The sequence below is a fragment of the Labrus bergylta genome, chromosome 17 (assembly GCF_963930695.1).
Source record: "Labrus bergylta chromosome 17, fLabBer1.1, whole genome shotgun sequence".
NCBI lineage: Eukaryota > Metazoa > Chordata > Actinopteri > Labriformes > Labridae > Labrus > Labrus bergylta.
Window position 1 is genome coordinate 22,688,941 of NC_089211.1, and position 13,652 is coordinate 22,702,592.

General features: G+C 42.2%; 1 protein-coding gene across 1 annotated transcript; it reads right to left on the reverse strand.

Annotated features, from left to right (window-relative positions):
• Positions 1-1,459: 1,459 nt before the first annotated feature.
• Positions 1,460-13,230, reverse strand: tbca (tubulin cofactor a). Its single transcript, XM_020654003.3, has 4 exons — positions 13,072-13,230; positions 6,757-6,862; positions 4,671-4,757; positions 1,460-1,838 (listed from the first exon to the last, which is right to left on the reverse strand). Exons 1-4 carry the CDS (start codon positions 13,122-13,124, stop codon positions 1,758-1,760), a joined length of 327 nt encoding a protein of 108 aa, XP_020509659.1. The 5' UTR covers positions 13,125-13,230; the 3' UTR covers positions 1,460-1,757.
• Between the last annotated feature and the right edge of the window lie 422 nt (positions 13,231-13,652).

The following is a 13,652-nucleotide window of genomic DNA, read 5'->3' on the forward strand; positions in this document are numbered from 1 at the left end:
CTTTGGTTTAAGTTTTTGAGTCTTCAGGGTCTCCAAGCAGTTTCCTGCCTGTTGACAAACAGCATCTCTGTAAGGAGATGTACCAACATTATTACTGACATTTGGAGCTATAAATATATTTTAGCTTGTGTTGTTTTCCGATCTCTCTCTCTCTCTCTCTCTCTCTCTCTCTATCGCTTCTCAACCCGAGGACACAGCAGATGACTGTTCAACATGACTCTGTTTCTTCTGCTCGAGGTTCATCCAGATTGCCAAGAATGCAAACAGAGGGAGATAGTGGGACGTTGTACCCGAGGAGTCGGGATAGTGTGCTGGTGATTTCTTTCCAGAAGTTGTGTTTTGGTGGACTGAGCTGAAATGCGTGGAGGTGGTCATCGGCCGTGTTGGATGTGCAGTGAGAGAAAATGTCTGATTCAGCTAGTCCCATGATGAGCATCTCGTGGTGCACGACGTGTGTTCTGTGGATGATTGTGTATTGTATTAGCTGTATGTTAGTGTTGTTGGACATCATGAAAATGTTATTGCAGATTTTGTTCCAGGATTGATTGTCAGTGTGGATGTCGAGGTCTTTATCCCGATTCGTTAAGCGGAATATGAGGTGCATCAACAGAGGAAGATATAAGCTCATACAGTTTTGAAAGTGCTATTTTGTTAATGCTGTCCAGTAGTGGTGCTTTAATAAAATGAGTGTTAGTGATGCCTTGATCGACTGTTGTAGTTGGATTTTAATCCATAATTAAGAGTGTTATTTATGTTGTTGGTATTAAGTGTAAGGTTGCACAAAGCTGTAGTTAAACAGACATTGCATTTCTTAATGAAAGAGCAAAAAAATACATAAAATTGCATACGAAGGAAAAGTTTTCCAATAATTTTTTTTTTTCTTTTTTACTTTTGCTGTCTTCAAACACAAACAGGAAGCACCAACAATTGTTTTTTAAATGAAATCTTTTAAACTGAGAAGAATTTGAAAACTTCTGTTCACATTGAAAGAGCTGTTCCATCTGGTCTGAGCGTCGCCATGGAGACGATGTGTGGACACGTCTTACAGCTCAGTCTGAACGTCTTCAAAGAGAGACTTTGCGGGCTGAGAATGTTTAAAGTGCCCAAACATCTTTTCTTGAGAGGTGACGTGGATTGGCGCCGACTTCCGATACATGATATGCGAGTTACGTCGACATTGGACCCGATAACGATGTTAGATTGCACCTGTACCGTCTCTAGTAAGTATACTGGAATACTTCTTTTAAATAATGAAGCTGAACTGTTGAGAATGAAGTTGTCAAATAATCTTCAGACTCTTAAGTATTTATTTTTACTCCTGGAGTTATTCTTGAAGTGCAACATGTACAAGTGCACAATGGTAAAAATAGAAATAATACCATTAATTATATATAAATAATCAATCCAGTAGGGGACTAAAGAACACTGTTACTAAATGGAGTAAAGACAAGAGACAGAATTTAAGCATGTGCATGTTTAATCATTTCTATGAAGACAGTGTGTTAGTAAGGCTGGTAAAACCTGAAGAGAAAAACACTGAGCTAGATGTTTTCATGTGTTCTTTAGGGATTTTACACACAGCGGTGGATTGATCAGATGTGGCGAAATGATAACAGCAAACAGTAGAAATAATTACATCAAGGAAAACAGAACGGATTCAGGTTAGCTGCGCTGCTGCAGACGAGGCCCTGATGAAAGGAATGAACATTTAACAGCGAGTTGAAATCTCACAAGTGAGAACAGAAAGAGAGCAGGAATCATCCTTCAAGCTTCACTGAGTCCAATATGTTTCTGGCCTCTTTGTACTCCTCTGCTTCGCTCAAATCCTCTTCTGTTTCCTGAAAACACACAAACACACACACACACAAGGTTGTCTTTTAGTGCCATTTAAGAAAAATGTTGCCGAATCCTACACACAAAGAAGGAAAATCAGCCAGGTACTTCAGGATATAATCCACAACCCTATCCAACTTTTTTCATTGAAAGATTTTAAAACAAACCTGGAACCTGAGGTCATACTTCAGTCTTATGGATTTTTTTATAAGGATACCAATATTAGAAATGTCTCAGTTTCTGTCAGAGGGCCAAGCGGAAGTGAGTAGGTGAGTCCCTGCAACGATCCATCCAAGTCCCAAATTAAGTCAACTCCACGCACCAAAAATCATTTCTTAATCCCTGCCTCTAACAAGGAGCGTACACAGAAAGCTGACACCATGTTTGTATCATAGCTGCCACTGGTGACCATTGTTGAGGAGCAGTAAAAAATTAACTGACATCCTGTAAGGGTGGGAAATATATCGATTTGGCAATATCTCTAACTATTCTTGATACAAGTATCCAATCTGTGGTGCCGAATATCTACTTTCTTATTTTTATTTTTGGACTTTTTGTGCCTTTAATGGAGAGATAGGACAGTGGATAGAGTCAGGAATCAGAGAGAGAGAGAGTGGGGAATGACATGCAGGGAAAGGAGCCACAGGCGAGACTCGAACCCGGGCCGTCCACTTGGAAGACTATAGCCTCCGTACATGGGGCGTGCGCACTAACCACTGCACCACCAGCGCCCCATATCTACTTCATTTTTAGCACTCTTAACAGATTTTCCTTGCAAACTGATCCACTGCGTCACTTCTTCATGTGTCCTCAAGGCGGAGATTTACACATTAGAGAAGGTAATGTGAACGGAAGAGGAAGACAGAAGTTAAAGGGATGGTTGGGATTGAATGAGGTACTTGCCAACAGTAAGTATATATTAGCAATCGGAGATGTTGGTCAGTTCAACCCCTCTATTGAGAAACCAGCGGACATAGACGCTAGGCTACGCATTGTAGCTGACGTTTGTTGGTCATTTCAAGTCGGCTAATAAACATTTGTTGTGAATACATGTTGAACTCCCTCCCCAAGAGGCTGTGCCGTGGTCTGTGGAGATGTAGCCTCGGGGTATCACTATGGGGTGGCCTCTTGTGAGGAAAGGACAATACAAGGTAACATAGAGTTCAACAAACATTTGTGAGCCTGATTAAAATGATGCAGTAATATAAAATTCTGAATATATTTATTAGTCTACTCTGCAAAATTCAAGTTGAGTCGTACACTATAGACCCGAACAGCTGATCAAAACTGGCTTGCTAGCGAAAAAAAGTAAAGTGCCGCCAGCAGGACTTGAGAACGTCAGGTTTTTGTCCACTTGTGAATTTGAGCACAACTGATCTCCATCTTTAGCTTGTGGCAGCTTTGGTAAAAATGACTGAAGAGCTGCTATTCTTTTATTAAACTGCTCTTCTTTCTCAATGATACTGTGGTTGTAATATCGTTAAAATAATAATAATTAAAGAATTGACAAAAATGGTGTCAGAACATCTTTACTTCCGTCAGTATCTTGGTACCAGGATCTAAATTTAGCAGCTAAGGGATGGAAGCAGGGACAATGTGACTGTTTGGTGTCCGCGTCCTTTAATAAAGTGTGTACGAGTTCCTGTGGTGGTCCTCGCAGTGACAGCGCTGCTAATGAACTGTGATGAGCGTGTGGCTATGTGCATGTCTGTTTAAAAGGAAGAAAGTGTGATAGGGCTGAGTGATAGGGAAAGGGACACGTTGCTAATTCCAGGTCAGCTCTCGTGTGAGCGGCTCACAGCAGCAGCTGCCTGACTGTTGCTCTGCATTAATTGAGATGACCCTGAGACATGCATGCTTATGTTTGCTTCGCACCATATCAACATCAGTCCTGAAACGTTTGGCATCGCATTGCTAATTGATGTAGCATGTGAGCCTCGAGTGTATTTTCAAATTCAAGATCACAGGAATCACAAACATGTCGTATATCACCAAGAAAGTTGATTTGAATTTGCTTTGGGGAAACACTTATCCATTGCAACCTACTGTTTTGTTTTAAAGCCACTGAATGATATGTCAAAACACATTTGAAATACATTTACTTTTTCCTATTCACTAATTCAGGATGTAAAACTGTCACTGCTGTTTGTATACTTTAAACTGGACAAGTGTCAAGCAATGCCTGTCCTTTAACTTCTACATATGAGCCCAAAAAACACCCTTAGTTCTAGTCAAGGTCTCCTTTATCCCTAAGGTGGGATAAAGTAGATTCTACTCAAAGCAACAATTATTTATTTTTTACACCTAAATACTCACCGTTACTTCTGAAAGCAACAAAAACATGCATTTGATTTCTTGTTGCTCCAGTAAATTGTCCCCCGTTTCAAAATGTAAGCCCCCCTCTTCTTAAAATGACATGAGCCTCTTTGTTTTGGTAATGTTACCGTTGTTAGCCAGGAGGCTAGCGCTAACACTACTGATCGAATGTGCATACCTTGATTTAAATCATATCCGAGGAGGGTTCATTCACTGGGCCTTATAGAGGCCCAGAGAGATTTCTGTGGTTGGACCTGGTTCTAGTTCACCTTTGTAAAATGACTTGCAAATAAATGAGCCATAATGAACATTGCTTGCCTTTTGAGTTCAGTCTAAAGTCATGAAAAACAGTCTTTGTCACTCAGTATCAATTCCACAATTACAATTACACCAAGGCCATACATTAGTGACAATAACAGAAGCAGAATAAATGGATCAACATGGTTTTGTCTGGTTGTGGGATACAAAAAAAAAACAGGTTTTTCACACTTTGGTTGAACAGTGACTGAAATGTAACTTACCAATAACTGCATCAGATCTGCGTGTGCCACGGCCAGGCGGCGGTGACAGTCCGGGATCATCATTCTGGACTCCTGCAAAACCTCCAACTGAAACCACACAGAGATCAAATCAGTTAGATCACCTGCTTTATCAATAAAACTAACCCTTAGTAAAGTACCCGTTATCATTTTAGTATCACAAAAATGATCAAGCATGTATTCTCCTACAATTAATACAAAAATGGAAAAAGGTAGAAACAAGCATGTTCATCGTCTGTGTTTCTCTGCAGCCTTGTTCCAGACAGAACCGCGCAGGGTGTCCCACATACACTCTGTATGGTTAACATCTCCCAACAAGCCTGTGCGCTATGAAAAATGTTATTGAGTTATCGATCGGGCGGGGAGTCGGGCAGCAGGGGAGCACCTCGATCTGACTGCACACCTGGATAAATGAAGGAACCCTGAGTCGAGGGCGCCGTGATCAGGCGTAAAGAGGTTTTTTACTACGCCTGGAGTGAAACTGTGTTACAGCCTGGGGGGGAACTTGCACAGCCGCGGCTAATGTGGAATTCCCCCAGCTGGCACCCTAAAGAGCAGAGAGGAGCTGGCTAACGCTGTCAGACACACTCGCTCATGACAGATGCTTCCTCACCTGGCCCTCCGTCGGGCTGGGAAAAGTCAAAACATGGATGCACTTACACGGCTGTGCACACTAACAGGCACTCAGATGAACTCATAACGGTGGCAGGCTGGCAGAATAACTGACACGCTGTAGACGACTCGTCGAGTTTGTTGCCATCCAGATGTGACAAGGTGAGGCAGAGTAAGCGGGAGAAAGTGCTGAAACAGAGAAAAGTCACGGTGCCCTCTCGGCGCGGTGGAATGATCCCATCAGTGCGGGATAAAGACGACACTTACGGCGTATTGATTCCATTAAAATAAAAACCTCTAATCCATCCTGCCTCAGACCTCTCATCTCCAACCATAATCCATCTGGCCTCCCCAATCTCCCCGTTTAACTCCAGCCAAGCCGGCAGCTCAGCCCGGAGCCACCGCACTATGAATGAACAAACAAAACAAAACACCACGCTGAATTTCAATGGTACCAGTAAACAGAATCAGAAGTGGTGCAAGCGCTGCAGTTTGTCTGTAACTTCAACATGTAAACATCTAAACTAACTGGGACCCAGTACTATGGCATCATGATGAAATAAAGGGTTAAATTGGGTCATTAAAGTTGGCTTATCTCCAGAAATTTACTTGATAACATGATTGCATTTGCTTATCAGCGCTGTGCGGAATGAACAGGTGATTCCATTCATCATCCACCACATTGCACAAATATACATTTTATTTGTTGATATTCTAAGATTTATTTTGTTTGTTTTTTGCTCCTTTTATTAGCTCGATAGAACAGGAGACAGACTGGGAAATCAGGGAAAGAGAGAGAGAGTATGGAATGACATGCGGGAAAGGAGCCACAGGTTGGATCAAAACCTGGGCCGCCTGCTTTCATATAAATGTGTTTGCCAAATCTCCTCACCGTTATATATTTAATAGCTGATAAGAAATGACACCCAAAACCATTAAATGAATCTTTGCGGGTCCATAGAAGACCACAACAGTCATTAAGCCTCATCATCTACAGAGGGGGGAAAGCGTATTACGAAATGTATCGCAACGCATCCAATGGTTGAGAACATTCACACTTGCTTCACTGCTATCTCCGAAGCATAGATAAATGATGGAGGGCCAGCAGGCCTCGGTGACAGATAATGGAAAGTAGGGTAGGGACACTAAATCACCAGCATGTGTCAGTAATTATCAAACTCCTCTAAAGTAACATGATATAATTACATCTGCATCAGGCAGATTACAAAATCACTAATGATTCTCCTCTCAAAACCTAATTCTTCATTATCACTGTGGACCGACCTCATTACATGACTGAGGGGGCGGCTCAAATCAGCGAGATAGAATTCACTTCCCGACAATGAGATCAACGGGAAAACTGTCTGTGATAAACTCTCAGTGCGACGACTTTTAAATTAAGATGCATGATTGTTGTACAGTCACAGCAGGTGAACGCAGAGAGGAGTCCCATTACCTGTTTCTTAATGTTATAATCCTCGCCATCCTGCGCTCTCATGCGCTCAACCCTCTCCTCCTGCTGCTTTGCCTCCTTTTTGTACGAAATCTCCTCTTTGGCAAGCCTGCGGAAGAGAAAGAAAGAAAGAGAGGGGGAGACGGTTCATAATCAGAGTTGTTCCATCAAACGGGAAACACAAATGCACAGCCTGCCCAGACAGATAATATAAGAGGAGCCCATGAAAAAGGCAGGCTGTGATGGTCACCTTTTACAGACAAGGCCATCCATCCTCATTCTCTCCTACGCTCCTCTGACTGAGGGGGGACACTCTGAGATCATCTCCCGCAGGATGGTAAGATACACACACCTCAATAACAACCAGCGAACGCATCATTCCTCCTCACAGAGTCCTGCCATCCAAGTGGAGATCAGCTTTACACAGTATGTGATCTTAAGCAGCTGAGGATGGGGGGGGGGGGGGGGTGCTTGATCATAAAAACGTCCCTCAACATCTAAGGAACACGGTTTGTATAAGTTGCACTATGAAGCTTAACAGATGTAAAAATATGTTTTAATTAAATCAAAGCAGTGCAAATTTGTGGAACATGAAGACTTTTATCAAAGGTCAGGGCGGGGTATTTCCAACAACCCCACGATACAATATGTGTCGCAATACAGGTGTCACAACACGATACATAACGTGATATACATTGATTTTGGATTATGACCACGTTCGACACAGAACTGTTGAGAATAACAGCAGAGGCGTAAGGATCAAACATCTTAAAACACTTAAACTAGATCCTAGAAATACATTAAAATATTTGAATCCCAGAGCTCTGGTGTTATTGTGAACTGCTCCATAGGTCAATTATCGTTCCAAAAAAGTCATCATCAGCTTTTCAGCCGTATTGATTCTGTAACATCTGCATCCATACATGACGTATTTGCAAGGAGCACATGACGATATATATTGCCATATCAACTTTTTTGGAGCACAGCCCGAAGTCAAACCATAGCTCATAATATGTTATCCTCAATCTAACGTTGTCACCTTAACCACATTTTTAACTCAGATGCTATGTTTGTAAAAATCGAAGTATTAGGTTTCTCGTTTTGGTTAACTTCCTCCTTATAAGTTTACATTCTGGTCTGGAATGGTCTGGATTTGTTTGGACTATAAGGTAGGAGGTTTTAAGGCACCCGTTATATGGACGTCCCTCAGTTTGCCGTGCACACGTCAGGCCAACAGGTGTTGCAGCGATGGAAGCGGGTCAAGAGAAGTGGTTCAGATAGAAATGATTGTACCTGACCTAAAAAGCCTCTGCATGTTTCTAATAAGCTCCACGAGCAGAAACGTGCTCAAACTAGGATCAATGTTGGAGATGCTTTTGAAAAATGGAGAGAGGTTAGAACACAGAAAGGTTTACAGACCCATGCAGAGCTGGATAAACACTGAAGCTTCATTGTCTGCAACATGGTGACCTTTGTGAGAATCCACTCTAGAGAGGAGGGCATTACAGTACCAATCGTAAACGCTACGTGTCAGAGTTACATTGCTCCTTTAAAAAAATGTCAGTGTACAGTGTTCACATTATGACACCTCAAATATTTACAAGTCCAAGACATTCTGTTCACTGCATAAGGAAAGGAAACAGATGGACAGATATTCACAAAGTGAAATCAAATAACTTGGACTCTTTTTCTTAAATGTATTTGAAAATTGCAAAAATGTAACTCAAGGTAAGACCCTGTGCTCAGTTCACGAGGTTGAATCAGTGTCATTTTACACAAAAAATCAAAAACCCATTTTTCTGAATTTATCTGCTATTACATCTTAACTTATACTTATAGACAATTCTTTAATCTCAACTTTCTGTGTTGAGTTTACATGCGGCGTCCACAAACAACAACATATTCTTGTAAACTGTATCATACATTTCACCTCACACCTAATCACAATGCTTATCAGACTCCTTTAAACATCCTAAAACACACACAAACACACACTGACACACTACTAACCCTTCCTTAGAGATTAATTGATCATCAATTTAGTCCCTAATTCGGACCAAGTCAGGTGGTAAATGGGCCTCTTTTCCTTGATTGTTAGTGAAAATGGGCCTGAGTACATTGATAAATTTTGATTATTTATCAATTACGGGCCAAATGGAACTAAATCTATTAAACAGATTCTGACCCTGATTGGCATAATGGAGTTTGAAAATATCGCTATTGATAATGATTCCTGGTTAATAGGCTTTTTCCGGCTGTGCTCCTGCTTGTCAGAATGACAACACAAATTTAATTTTTTCATAAAATCAGCTGTGTGTGTGCGCAAGTGGGCGATCCTTCATTAATCAGCCACATTACCGAAGACCCTTCCCTTCATGTTGCTCCGCTCCTTGCCTATCGGAGGAAGCCAACAGCACTCTGTCATATTTTCCATCAATTACCTCTCATTCTGATACGCTTCCATCAAGAGGCTTTTAAACAGGCAGCATATGCACTCTCAAGCCTGATGCAGAGTGAGTGATGTCACCTGTTTGGAGTCAAAGAAGGTGGTAAAAGAGAGGAGAAAGATGGAGGAACGAGGCTGGAATCATTTGAATAAAACTGAAGGACAGTCTAATAACAAAATGTCCATTCCTCCCTTTCCACTCCTGATGTTAATTTCTTATTTCTCCCAGACTTGGAGCGCCGTGTGAATGAGGGGTGGGGTCGTGGCTGGTTTTAAATAGACCTGCCACCTCAGGCTTAATGGAAAAGGCAGCTCTCTGGAAAATAGAAAAAAAAAAGGGAATTAGAGCCAGCCGACACACACATTCGGCTGCGGCCTCCACTAGCACTGTATTTTTGAGCCGCGTCGTAGTCTGTGCTGGAAGCGGAATGACAAAGGCAAATTACTGTTGTCATTTTATTAAGGGTATCCGCCTCGCTAGGGCAAGAAAGGCACTGACTGGAATGTGCAGAAACCACTGGAAATAAGCCCGGCTAAAAGAGCAGGCAGGTTTCCTCTAAACTCCAACATAGAACGAGGGAAGAGGGAGGGAGGGAGGGAGGGAGGGAGGACGACAAGAGGAGGAGGCTGAACAGGAGGGACATTAGGTTATGTACGGACAAAAAGCAATGACAATCTGTACACTGAAATGGTAACAGCTTGATTAGGGCTTCCTGTCAAGTTGGGACTTTAGCCTAAAAAACAGTAAAAGGACCTTTACAGGGAATTGTGTTAAAAAATATCTCAAATCTAGGGCCGGTAACTGCAGGGTAACTCCCGATACAATGTGAAACCTGGCCGATAGTTATAATATGACAACACTGGGATTCAGCAATATTTAAAACATATAGCGCAAGACAATCATATAATGATATGTCACAGGGATGCACCAATTAATTCAGGAAATATCAAACTATATATCCTAAAAAGTATCAGTATTGGTCAATATTATAATGTTTCCACTATTCCCACGCCCTATCTAGTCCTATTCTCATCCTCCAAAGCATCAGTACAGCTATGGATCATAAACTATCGTACTACTATGTGATATTATTTTCCTTGGGAGATCAAGCCTTCGTCATTACCGCCTCATAGAGCCTGTTTGTAATCTGACCCTCATCAAAACACAATCGATAGCACATTATTGTGTCTCCGCTGACAGCGGGGAATTAGAGGTCTGCCTGATGGACGAGAGATCCTCCCAGACCATCACACACTGTACTATTCACACAGCCCATTATCCCACCTAACCTCATAATGTTGTCGACAGTGTTTTCCATTTCAGCATGGTAAATCTGGTCATTGTTCAAATTCAGGCACGGGTACAAACTCTATTTATAGGTCGGTTTAAACTGGATGATTAGCCTGGCAGGTTCTTCATCAAAAAGACTTTGTTCTGTCCCATTTTCAATGTGTCTATACATTATGTACAACACAGATTTATTTTTTTAAAAAGGCACATGCTCGGGATTTCTAGTCATTATCCTTTGTGATGTCAGGGTTCATTTCAACATAATGTCAAAGACAAACACTAAAACAGCAAATCCTGAGACTACATACATCCTCAGGAAGAAAACAGTAATGAGGCCAAAAATAGAAAAAACATTTGAAGCATCTTTGGCCTCTAAAGTCATTTAGAATAAAACATCTCTGTCATGGTTTGTCAAAGCATCACAATAAGAAATAAAATAAATATAACAATTATGGTTTTACTGTATTCCTATAAATGTAATGTAATGTAATATGTTGATGGTGTGAGATGGATTTAATGAAAGTGTGTGGATCCAATGAATCTTAACTTTGGGATGGCTGTGGCTTAGTGGTAGCAAAGGTCCTCTCTCAACCAGAAGATTGGGGGTTTGATTCCCAGCTCCAGCAGACACATGTCTGATGTGTTCCTGGGCAAGAGACTTAACCCCAAGTTGCCCCTGCTGCTTCATCTGCAGTGTATGAATGGGATTAGTTACTTCTCATGTTTGAATGTGTTTGGATGTGGTGTGACTGGGTGGGTGTGACCTGCAGTGTAAGGGCGCGGTCACACTGGTCATCCGTACCATGCCCAAGCACGCTTCAACCCTAAAGTCCAGTTCGTCTGGCCAGTGTGACTTCGGAGAGGTGTTCTCTCTGTCAACTGAGCACGCTTCATAATAACATAAAGCGTGCATGCGTTGTATTACGACGTTATGTACAAGAGGTAATCGTGCGGGAACCAATCATGCTTGAGTACGGCACGGTACAGATGGTCAGTGTGACCGCGCCCTAAAAGTGCTTAGAGTGGTCAGCAGACTAGAAAAAAGTCCATTTACCAATTACATACATTTACAACAGGAAAATGATAACATTTTTACAGAAATTTTTACAGAATGCATTAGCTACAAAAAAAAAAGCCGTTCCGGTAAGATACCGCTGAGTAACCATGGTAACACACAGTTCCCGCAAAAATACCGCTGAGTAACCATGGTAATACACAGTTCCAGCAAGATACCGCTGAGTAACCGTGGTAACACACAGTTCCAGCAAGATGCCGCTGAGTAACCATGGTAACACACGGTTCCAGTAAGATGCCGCTGAGTAACCATGGTAACACACGGTTTCCGCAAGATGCCGCTGAGTAACCATGGTAACACACGGTTCCCGTAAGATGCCGCTGAGTAACCATGGTAACACACGGTTTCCGCAAGATGCCGCTGAGTAACCATGGTAACACACGGTTCCCGTAAGATGCCGCTGAGTAACCATGGTAACACACAATTTCCGCAAGATGCCGCTGAGTAACCATGGTAACACACAGTTCCAGCAAGATACCGCTGAGTAACCATGGTAACACACAGTTACCGCAAAAATACCGCTGAGTAACCATGGTAACACACGGTTTCCGCAAGATGCCGCTGAGTAACCATGGTAACACACGGTTTCCGCAAGAGGCCGCTGAGTAACCATGGTAACACACGGTTTCCGCAAGAGGCCGCTGAGTAACCAGGGTAACACACGGTTTCCGCAAGAGGCCGCTGAGTAACTATGGTAACACACAGTTCACTTAAGATAACGCTGCGTAACCATGGTAACACACGTTCCCGTAAGATACCGCTGAGTAACCATGGTAACACACAGTTCCCGTAAGATACCGCTGAGTAACCATGGTAACACACGGTTCCAGTAAGATACCGCTGAGTAACCATGGTAACACACGGTTCCAGTAAGATACCGCTGAGTAACCATGGTAACACACAGTTCCCGTAAGATACCGCTGAGTAACCATGGTAACACACGGTTCCAGTAAGATACCGCTGAGTAACCATGGTAACACACGTTCCCGTAAGATACCGCTGAGTAACCATGGTAACACACAGTTCCCGTAAGATACCGCTGAGTAACCATGGTAACACACGGTTCCAGTAAGATACCGCTGAGTAACCATGGTAACACACGGTTCCAGTAAGATACCGCTGAGTAACCATGGTAACACACGGTTCCAGTAAGATACCGCTGAGTAACCATGGTAACACACGGTTCCAGTAAGATACCGCTGAGTAACCATGGTAACACGCAGTTCCCGTTTCCACCTGAGAGAGAAAACTGCAAGTCACCATAAAGTAACACATCGTTACAACCTGACGTGATCTTTTCAAATGCACCAGAAGAGTTAAATCAGAGCTGCTTCTGCCAACACAACAAAGGGAACTGAATTCATCCACAGGCCGCCCCCCAAAACACCGACAGTCAAACCCCTGTCCCGTCATACGACCTGCACAGCTAGGCTAGTTAGCCAGTTAGCTTAACGTGTCTATCGTTCATACAAAAACCCATTTCCGCTGAAGAGAAAGGCATATTACCTTCTCACGATGCCAGTCTTGATCTTTATTTGTCTTATTCTTGGATCTGCCATGGCTGTGGAGTGTGGATATTGTTGTATGAGTTGGTTTTAGCGTGCTGCTGCTGCTAACTGCGTGTGTGTGTGTGTGGAAGTCACAAGTGAAGTCAGGGCTGACGAGCTGCTCGCAGATAAGTCGATCCCTCGGAGGAGAAGTTGATTATCGAGTGAATGGATCATAATAACAAGTGAAGTAAGATAAACACTTTGAGGAGGGAGTTCTGCTCCTTCAGTCTTCACTTTATCTCATGTTTGCGACTGTTACATTTAAGTGTGAATTACTAAAGGATAAATAACGTGTTTACACATGCTGTGCAATATTTATTTTATATTTCTGCAATATTTATTTATATTCTGTTAGGCTACTACCTGTAAATAACTCCTACCTACATTGCCCATCTTACCTGAATGAGAGTTCCTTTTTTTTTCTTCTTCTCTTCTTGTTTTTAGCTGTGGATGTTTGTATGTGTGTGCACTTTAAAGGTGAAGCCAAATAATTTTGTTGTACACTTATATAATGACAATAAAGACATTCTGTTCTAT